Source organism: Pipistrellus kuhlii, unplaced genomic scaffold, assembly GCF_014108245.1.
Source record: "Pipistrellus kuhlii isolate mPipKuh1 unplaced genomic scaffold, mPipKuh1.p scaffold_m20_p_24, whole genome shotgun sequence".
Lineage (NCBI taxonomy): Eukaryota > Metazoa > Chordata > Mammalia > Chiroptera > Vespertilionidae > Pipistrellus > Pipistrellus kuhlii.
The window spans coordinates 8,464,670-8,475,318 of NW_023425523.1; the positions used below are offsets into that span (position 1 = coordinate 8,464,670).

General features: G+C 47.1%; 1 protein-coding gene across 1 annotated transcript; it reads left to right on the plus strand.

Moving 5' to 3' along the window:
- The first annotated feature begins 8,905 nt into the window (after positions 1–8,905).
- Positions 8,906–9,918, plus strand: LELP1 (late cornified envelope like proline rich 1). Its single transcript, XM_036453076.2, has one exon. It carries the CDS (start codon positions 9,022–9,024, stop codon positions 9,385–9,387), a length of 366 nt encoding a protein of 121 aa, XP_036308969.1. The 5' UTR covers positions 8,906–9,021; the 3' UTR covers positions 9,388–9,918.
- The last annotated feature ends 731 nt before the right edge of the window (positions 9,919–10,649 follow it).

A 10,649-nucleotide genomic window follows, 5' to 3' on the forward strand; every position in this document is an offset into this window, starting at 1 on the left:
ATAACCCAGACAACTGGAGTCAAGGGTCAGAGATCACAGGTCAAATGTGAAAGGTCACTGTTCAAGTATGTAGGTCTAGGTTCTATGGTCCAGGGTCTAGGGTTAGGTTTTGGGTTAAGGCTATTAAGGGTGTTAAGGGTATTAGAGTTGTCAAGGGTTAGATTAAAGGTCAAAGATCAGGAGTTAAAGCTCATGAAAAAAGTGTCAGGTGTGAAGGGTCAGTGTTCAAGGAACTAGGGTCAAGGTTTTAGGGTCCAGGGTCTAGGGTTAGGTTTTAGGTTAAAGTTAGGTTGTTACGCTTCTCAAGGGTTAAGTTAAAGGGTCAAGCATTAGAAATAGGATCAATGGTCAGAGGGAAGGGGTCAAACATCAGAGGTCAAGAATCAGGACACCAATAAAAGGTCAAGGGTCTAAGGTCACAGAAAGGGATCAAGTCTCAAAAATCCATGACCCTGGAGCACCCTGGGTAGGTTAAAAAAAAATGTGGACTTCACACATCAGCTACAGAGACTGTCCTGGTTCCCAGTCCAGCTCTGCCCCATCCCAGGGGAGGGAAGCGCACATTTCTGATTCTGACCTGTGGAATGGGAATGATGTGCTGGGCTGGCTCCTAGTGGGCACAGGCTAGGTGGCAGGGTGACTTTCTGCAGTAACAGGAATTGGCCAGCAGAGGGCGACCGCCTCTGTGGCCTCCCAAGACAGGCAGCTGGGCTGGAGGAAACCACAGCTGCCTGTCTTGAGAAGAGTCAAGGGGGAGCAGCAGAAGGATGGCTTTGGGGCCAGGTGGGCACCCAGCTGCCCTGGGAGGCTGTTCTACCACCACCCTGCAGACAGGCCCCCTCTGGTGGCCGCTCTGCGCAGGCTGAGCCCTCCAGGAGCTGATGTCTGCACAGACTAAGTGTTCTCAGCATTTCCTCCAGGGGAGTCAGGGCGGAGGGGGGAGGGGGAGCGCAAAGGGGAAATGGAGAGCGGAGTGCCCACCTGGTGTCTGCGCCCCTCTGCCTAAGAGGTCAGCCTCCCTCCCAGCCCCTCCAGACTGGTTTGAGGGCCTGGGGCTGCAGGCAGGACCTGGGGAACTGGTGACTGGCTGGGACCCAGGTTCAGCAGGTCCCTGGGGCTGCAGGGGAGCGCAGGCCTTCCCTGAGCTTGTCAGGTTAGTATGTGGCCTTTTCTGTCACAGTATGAATTCAGCAATTACATCACTTCTCTTTTGTGAAACTCAAGCGAAATTAAATTGTATTTTTTTTAAATGAAAGAAAAAGAAAACTGAGTTCTCTGGCTTTTCCCATTTTATGAAAAAATATAAAGACTTTGGAAAGCTCAACAGTTCCGAAGTTGATAAGAACTATCTTAAGTCACTTGAAATCTCCCCAGAATTCCAGAACTTTGTCATCTCACATTCAGCGAAGAAGATGGGTCCCAGTCTTTTGCTACCTGCACAGGGATTGTGCATGCCCTGCAGAAGGCAGCCCAGCACTCTGAGGGGTTTTCCTCATCTGTGCTCTCTCCTTAAGAACACCTGTCCCAGTGATACCCAGACGGTCAGTGGGTTCTCTCTCGTGGGGAGCTGGGAATGGGTTAGAGGTGCAGGAGCACAGGAAACAGAAGTTGGCTGGAAAGCATTCAGAAGAGCCGAGGAGACTATGGGTCACAGCCGAGGGAGCTAGGGGCTTCACTCAAAAGACCACCCACCTACCCACTGCCTCCCAGCCCCCATGTGCAGCTGCGGCCCTTCCGAGTTCACCTGTTCCCATTACTCCTGAAGAAGGCCTCCCCAGTCAGGGAATTTGTGTTGGAGGTTGGGTAGGGTGCAGGGGGGGGGGGGGCAGTTCATGGCAAGGGATACATTACCTCCAGGGAAGGAGAGGTTGGGTATCAAGGCAGAGCCTGCTATGTGTGCCCATGTCTCTGTGGAAACATGGACCAGATGAGGGCCGTCTCCCTGACAAATCTAGATGGACTGGGATTTCAGCCATAAGGCCCAAAGCTGCCTGACCTGAGCTCTCATTCATACCCCACAGCACTGAATCAGTCTCGGGGCTGATTCAGGTATATGGATGGTGGACGCTGACTTTTGGAGATAGATCCCCTTGGTACCATCTCCATCTGCATAAAGTCAGTTCTCCCTCCTTTGGCAGGTAGTTACCATCCCTACTAGATTTTGTCTCTTACATTCATTCATTTATTTCCCAAGCATTCACTGAGAATCTATTATATATCAAGTCCTGGGCCAGCACTAAAGATGCAAAGAAGACTCAGAAGGCCTTCCTCTGGAGCAGGGCACCGTATGTGCAGGGGCCAGAAGTGTGCCCACCCACGAGCTCCCAGCAGAACAGCAGAGGGCATGGGCTGTGGGGAGTGCCTGAGGGTGTTCACAGGTGGCAACTGGACTCCCACAGGGACGGGAGCCAAGGGGGTCTGCATGGAAGGCAGGCTTTCAAGATGCGTCTGGGAGGTGAAAATGAAATCAGTATGAATCCAACCACAATGAGGACGACGTTGCAGTTTGAGAGGAGAGCAACGGCAAAGCTACTGAAATAATACTATGGCAGCTGTTCACCGATGATAGGCGTTCATTACTGAGTGACTAAGACATGCTGGGCCCTGTGTGTGCTGGGGACTAGGGTTACAGAGACAGCAATAAGTGACTCCAAAAAGAAATGAACAAACCAAATAGAAACACATTCGTAGACGCAGAGCAGACTGATGGTTGCCAGAGAGAAGAGGTGTTGGGGCTCTGGGTGAAAACAGTGAAGGGATGAAGAAGTGCAAATTGGTAGCTACAGAATGGTCACGAGGATGTCAAGTCCAGCACAGAGAATAGTCAATGATATGTAATAACTATGTACGATGCCGAGTGGGTACTAGATTGACCAAGCTGATCACTGTGCATGTTCTATAAGTATCTAATGATTGGGTTGTAGACCTGAAGGTAACATAATATTGTATGTCAACTGTAATTGAAAAATAAAATTTTAAAAATGGCTCCTGATCACTAGGCTAGCCCATCATGTGAGGATGAGAAATCTGGATAGGCAAAACTACAAAATACAGAGATAAAAATCTCAGAATGAGCCTGGCTTAGGCAATGAATAGCCTGAGAGGGGATCAGTCATGCCCAGGGCATAACTCCTATGAGTTCAAGGTGGGAGGAGGGAAGACTTGACCAGCAGAGAAAAAGCCCAGCACGTCTTAAGGAAAGGTAAGGGATTCAGCCCAGTATCTATGGTAAAAGTAGAAGCCTGAGCTGAAAGAATCTTGTCGACTCAACTAACAACTTTGGGCCTCATCTTAAATTTGACGGTAAAATTAGACTTTTATAAAAATTCATGTGGCAGTGCTGTGGGGTAGGAATGAGAGCCGGGTACTCGGGGAGACGTGTGACAATGACAACCTTAATGAAGGCTACGGCAGTGGCTGGGAGGGTGATGACACTGACTTGAGAGATGCTCACTGGGGCCCCCAAATCGAGCCTGTGGACTCGGAAACAGAACTAGCAGATCCTCGTGGCACATTTGGCTGGGCTAACCCTGGGTTTCTGACTTAGAGGTCTGGGTGAACTGGGGCACTACCCACAGAGTTGGAGCCCACAAGACGAGCTTGTTGGAAAAGATGTGAAAGGTGACAAGTTCTGATGGTTTTTATGGCAGTTTGAGGTGCCAAAGTACTTTGGACTTCGTTAACATTTGGACTTCAACATGGTAGTTATGAGAAGAGTGGGGAATGAGATCAAAAGCCAGGGTGTAGCGTGAAATGGGCCAGGTGAGGTTGAAGGATTGAGCAGGAGGGGGAGAGGGCACGGGGGAAGGTAGATGAGGCCAGAGAAATGGGACTCCATCAAGGCAACAGAGGAAGCCAAGAGGAGAAGGGTAGAAAAGAGGACACAACAATATCAAATACTGCAGCAAAGTCCGATGGGAAAAATACTGACCCTTGTGCCTAAAGAAGTCTAGAATTTCCCTCACCTAATACATAACGAAGGAGCAAAAACACATACACCTCAGAAGACATCACCAGGAGTAACTGATGGACAATGAAAGGGGAAGGCTGTAAGCGTTTCCCATGGACCAGGTGTGACCCACAGAAGAGGCAGAGCTGGCCCTCTGGGCCATGTCAAGTCCCATCCAAGAGGGCCCCCTGGCGGTGAGGTGATCAGCCGTGAGAACTGAGAGATCTGCCAAATGCCTAGGAGCTGCAGAAGCCCTGGGCAGCCAGCCTAGATGTTTGCTGATATTGAGGAACTGATCAAAACCTCAGCTAGGGGATGGGAGTCCCCTGAAGTACACCTCCAAGTTTCCCCCCTGCTGGGTCTCAGGAGATCAGAAGGGCATCAGTTAAGTAAGACCTTCCTGCCCCTTCTATCTCCTCCCTCTGCAGCCCCCATCCTGGAACCAGGGACACCTGGGTGAGTGAAGAAAGAGGAAGAGAAACGCCAGATAGAGAGGATGCTCTTTCTGTCCCCGGTGGGAAAGAGAAGGAAATCCAGGGTTCATGGAAACAAGCCTTCCGACGACTGAAATAGGAGTCTTTGTATAAACAGAAGGAACCAGAGAATTTGTTACTGCCCAAGATTTATCCTAAAAGCTAATGGCATCTGCCACAGACCTCATCCCAGGGGAAAGGGAAGAGCCAGCCCTACAGAGAGTGTGAAGAGGCATCCTGGGAAGGAAGAGAGTTATTTTCTGACTTTATCTGTGAGTCTTGCCTACTCAACAAGAATGACACAGAGAGATTAAAAAAAAAAAAGAGTAAAAAAAGAACTTCATCTAAAAAAACAAAAACAGAGTGGGGATCCAAGTGAAGTTAAAGTTGCTGACACCTGGGCTTCCCTGGCCCAGTCCAATATATGGACATACGGGGCCTGCAAGGCCACCTGGAGGAAACTTACATAGGCTTCTGACTTTGTTGGCATTAGTAAATGTCTAATTACCATATTTTCTCAATAAAATTTGTATCAGCTCTCCTTACTCAAAACCAAAATCATTCGTTAATAGGTAATATTGAAATTTCTAATCTTCCTATGAATACCACCAGGAACTTTGGCTGGAAGGCAAGAAAAATATATGAAGTGAGATTTCAGTGCCAAAATCAGAAAATGAGAGAGAGAGAGAGAGAGAGAGAGAGAGAGAGAGAGAGAGAGAGAGAAGTCAAGGGGTAACAAAGCCAGGAACCACTGATAAAAATAATAACTCATATGCAAGGCAAACATTTATTGGGGGCTCTTAATATATAGACTCTCCTTTGCTCTTCACAACAACCCATTACTATAGTGGACAGTATGACAAATAAGAGTGTAGGCTTCCCACTTGCAAATGTGCCGGTCATGTTATAAGTACTCAGCATAAGTTACATATTAACATAGGTGCTATTAACATAGGTGCTAACATGGGTGCTATTATTTCACCTTGTACAGGTGAGGGAATGGAGACTTAGAAAGGTTAAATAAATTATTAGGCATCTTTCGGCAAGTAAGGATGAAGGCACGACTTGAATCTAAGGATCTGACATTCTAAGAATGAGTGTTCTCATTTTTTTAAATATATTGATTTTTTACAGAGAGTAAGGGAGAGGGATAGAGAGCCAGAAACATCGATGAGAGAGAAACATCAATCAGCTGCCTCCTGCACACCCCTCACCGGGGATGTGCCCACAACCAATGTACATACCCTTGACCGGAATCGAACCTGAGAACTTTCAGTCCGCAGGCTGACTCTCTATCCATTTTGGTGTTCTCATTTTTAACCTGGGGAGTTTGACACCCACTCATTTCCCCTTCCAGCGTATCTCTTTCTGAGACCTGGTCACCCAAGAAGCCCGTTCTGTATTTCATCTAGGTAGTGCCTTGCTGCCAGCCAGCTGCCAACCAAACCCTAAGCCAAAGCTGAGGCCGATAGCTGGGAGACTACATGTAATACTGCCAGGAGCCTGGCCCTTTAAAGGAGGGCTGTAAGAGCTAAAAAGATGATGGACAAATGCCCCAGTCCAATGAATAGAATGGTTCGTCCATTTGGTGGGGATTTCTTGCCCAAGAAATGGGAGATGGAAAAAAAGAAAGATGACAACAGCTAGTAGAAATGACCACATCGTTGGACACATTTTTTCATATCCAGATTGCTAGCTTTGGTCCAGAGCTGAACAGCAGGTGGAGCTAGTTCTCCGGAGGTGGCTGTGGGAGCTGCTTCTTAACAGCTTTGGATAGAGCTTAACATTAGGGAGGAAAGGAAATGGGCAGAGAGGAGTGGGCTACACCAAGACAATGGGTCTAACACCAATTAATTCTCATGGCAGGGTGTTAAATTTTTACCCCTCCCCTTCAATCTTTACTTTGTGAATACCAAATAAACCCTATATTAGGATTGGCTATCCTCCCCAATATCCTTTCTCTCCCCCAAGCTCCTCTTTAAAACAGCTCAACTTCATCCACTTAGTAAACACGTGTTGGACTGAAATGAATGCAAGATCTCGGGTCTGCCCAGCAGTAGGATGGCCAGAGCCATATCTCCAACAACCATTCAAGATGCTACACTGCAATCACACTCAACATTTTGAGACTCAAACCCATCTTCTAACACAAACTCTGCTCCCATAAGCACCCGAGATAACTGGGAGTCATCTTTCTTAATTTTCCATTAACCAGATCTCATAAATTTGCCTCTCTGATAATGTTCTTCCCATTGGAACACTCTTTCTACCAACACCACTGCCTTCCTTCAGACTTGGAGATTTTTACAATTTATTTGAAACAAGCTAATTCAACTTTTGGGCTCTGTGATTTTTTTTTTTTTTTCCATTCAGGGAGTAGACATCCCTTGATACACATTGAGACATAGAGAAAAAGAGCTAAGCCCAGCCTGGCCAGTGTGGCTCATTGACTGAGCATTGACCCATAAACCAAGAGGTCACCAAGTCAATTCCCAGTCAGGGCACAGGGTTGCGAGCTCCATCTTCAATAGGGGGTGTGCAGGAGGCAACTAATCAATGATTCTCATCATTGATGTTTTTAGCTCTCTCTCCCTCTCTAAAAATCAATAAAAACATGTTTTTAAAAATTGTTTTTTAAAGAGCTCATATCAGGCCAGGTGGTTCAGTTGGTTGAAGTGTCATCATTTAGTTGGAGCACCAAAGGTTGTGGGTTCAATCCTAGTCAGGGGGTATCCAGGAGGCAACTCATCAATGTTTCAATGCTTTCTCTCACATCAATGCTTCTCTCTCTCTCTCTCTCTCTCTCTCTCTCTCTCTCTCTCTCATTCAAGTCAATTTTAAAAAAACATACCCTTGTGTGAGAATTTGAGAGAGAGAGAGAGAATAATCCTTGGACTTGGGCCAGACAATAGGGTAACAAAAAGAGGCTCCAGAATCTCATATTAAAAAAAGAGAGGAAAGAAAAGTTGAAACCGGCAACCCAGGGAGGCTGTCCTAGAAAGGGGGAGAAGAGGCAAGTGCAAAGGAGTTAAAATTGGGGAGGCTGGGGAAGCAAAAAGACATCACGTGTAAACGGAGCTTTTCTGTTGCTAGCAACAATGATCTTCCCGGTCCTTAGAATTCAGTGGTCTTCACCATACCCTGATTTCACCCAAACAAATTTTGAAGAACCTAGGGAGAGGACATGAAAACAAATGGAGTGATTAATCACAGTCCATCCTCCTGTTCAAGGGCTTGAGGTGAGTTGGAGTCTCAGTAGTCACACAACAATCACTACTTGATGATGCAGTGCTGAGGTCACAAGTGGGACTCCCCTCCCCCGCTCCCCCGCTTCCTCATTGCTGAGCAGAGGAACCAGAGGGGAAAGCCACCTTCCCAAGCACAGCCAAACCATCTACCTCACTCGACTACTTGTCAAGTTCAGTACCAACACAAAGGGGTGAGTTGCATGTACAACCTGAAATGCCCCCCCTCCCTCGTTTTGATCTCCTTTCCTGGGAGTCACCTAACTCATCCCCAGCAGTAAACAAGGTTGAGATAGTGGCCATACCCAAGTGCAAGTTTCCTTTTACTTTCAGTATTCAGGAATACGCATCATCTGAAAGAGAGATTCTTAACAATTTTTTGGAGTTAAATTTCGTGATCTCTATCTCCAGAGAGCAATACTGATTTGAAGACCAAGTTAGATAAAGTTGTACTTTTATATTGTTAAATCAAAGTGTGCCAATGAAATCCAAACTGAAAGTCTTCTCGGAGACTAAAAACCCCTGTTGTATCTAGAAGCCAACATGTCCATGGAGGAAGACCCAGCTCAAGGCAAAACTCAACAAAGGGAAAAGGAATTCCTCCTCACCATTGTATTTTGTGGTCCTAACATTTATGGTTTCAGAGAAATTAGAATTTTCCAGTTCATCACATCCTCTCTTGATTTCTTCACTGTAGGAGGGTTCCTAGAGTGGTCCAGCCATGGTAGGGATGCAACCATCTTCTGTTGCCAGCACTTGAGTGAAAAAAAAAAAATTCTCAAGGTTTGGAGGAATTAAACTGGACACAGGATTGAAAGAAGTTCCTGGGTCCAGAAGCCCATAAACTAATACACCCTCTCATTCCACCTCCAGAGGGATGGGGAGTGGCTTTACAGGAGCCTCTTAGCAGTCTGATCAAACTTACAGAATCTTTGGGATGCTTTTAAATTAATTAATTTTAAATTAATGTTTTAAAATGCATGAGGTTACAGGTGATACTGAGTATATTGATAAATACATGGTTAAATACAGTTCTTATGATTTGGGGGGTGCAGGTGGGGGGGGGGTTCCAGGACCCTAAGTTAAGAACTCCTACTAAGAGCTGTGAAATGGGGACAAGAGTGAAATGAAAGCAAAGAAAGGAGAGATCAAGAAACATAGTCACCAATCCACCAAAACAAGAGCAACCTAAGAGTTTAGTCTAGAGCCTGAACACACTTGGGAGAGCTTTCTTAGGAGCAGGACGGGCGGGAGGTATGGGTAGGCTGTACTGGCCCCCTCTCACTTTGCAGAGTGGCCTCCCATATACAGTCTGTCACACATTTCTTTGCAGGGCCCGGGAAGTCAAGAAAGAATGTCGAGTGATGATAAAAATAAGCCGAGCGAGCCCAAGAATGAGCCCAAGACCTGTGACCCAAAGTGTGAACCAAAAGTTGAGACCAAATGCCAGCCCAGCTGTTTAAAGAAGCTGCTGCAACGGTGCTCTGAAAAGTGCCCACGGGAAAAGTGCCCACCACCGCCCAAGTGCCCCCCATGCCCTCCGCCATGTCCCCCGCCACCATGTCCCAAGCCATGCCCCCCATGTCCTAAGCCATGCCCCCCGTGTCCTAAGCCATGCCCATGCCCATCACCATGCCCTCCCAAAGTGTGTACCAAGCCCTGTCCTCCTAAATGCCCACAACCCCAGTGCCCACCCCCCCAGTGCCCACCCCCAGAGTGAGGTATCAAGGGCATCACCCAGCCCCATATCACCATCATCTCCGCATGCTCACCACCTTGGGGCTGAGAACTGAAACCATGAACTGACAAGTAAATGTGTCCCTCTGCTGTGCAAAAGACTTGCTTCTCCTGGGGTGTTGTTTTGTTTTTTTTTGTGGGGTATTTTTGGCAGTTCTTGATTTATCTGTTGTTTTCCAGCACCAAACCACCCAGCAGCTATCCCTGAGGAGTGAGGCCAAGACCCCGGCCTTCCACCATCAACCACCTTTTAAGACGGTGTCTCCTCTGGCCCCACCTGCTATATATAGAGAGATGGCATCTTCTGAGGGTGCACTCAGGGTACAGTTCCCTGTAAGCGCACAGCCTGAGAGCCATAAAGATGGCTGTTCAAGTGTCTAATGCCAGGGACCACGTGGGCATGAGGGAGGAAGAGAGCATGAGGATGAAGAGAAGGGGATCTTAGGAAAGGTCCCGGAAGGCTCAGGACAAGAACCCTACCTGTTGCTTTGAGACCCATTGCCCAATGCTTGGACAGAGCACTCTGAACCAGGCTGCATGGATTTTTAAAAATATTATTATTATTATTATTATTTTAATATATTTTATTTATTTTTCACAGAGAGGAAGGGAGAGGATAGAGAGCTAGAAACATCAATGAGAGAGAAACATCAACCAGCCACCTCCTGCAAACACCCCATCGGGGACATATCCGCAACTAATGTACATGCCCCTGACCATAATTGAACCCAGGACCCTTCAGTTCACAGACCGACACTCTATCCACTGAGCCAAACCAGTTTTTGGCAGGCTGCATGGGTTTAAACTCCAGCTCTGCTCTCTACTTTGTGACCATAAGCAAGTGGCTTAATTTCTCTGAGCCTTAGCTTCCTCCTCTCTGTACAAGTAATGATGATGCTAATGGTGCTGGTGATACAGGGTTGTTGTGTGGCTTAAGGAGTTCAAGGCCAAGTGCCTGACTCCCTGGGACATAGCCCGTGTTTAGTGAGGGGAGCACAGTGCACCTGCCCAGGTGTGACACATTGCACCTGAACTTAATTGCACAGCGGGCCTTAATTGCCCTGGGCTGCTCTTCATCAGCCTGCGAGTCTCCTGGATGCAATAGTTAGGCTCTAGCTTACACCTGTAAGCATGATGAGATGTTCCTTTAAAAAATGAAACAGGCGTTGTGGACGACATTCAAGTCAGTTGGCTGACTTTGACCCTGAACTACCATTATCTAACAGATTACCATTGCTAGAGTTC

Bases quoted from the DNA above. Each gene is read 5' to 3' on its own strand.
- LELP1 (XM_036453076.2), top strand. From the start codon at position 9,022: ATGTCGAGTGATGATAAAAATAAGCCGAGCGAGCCCAAGAATGAGCCC.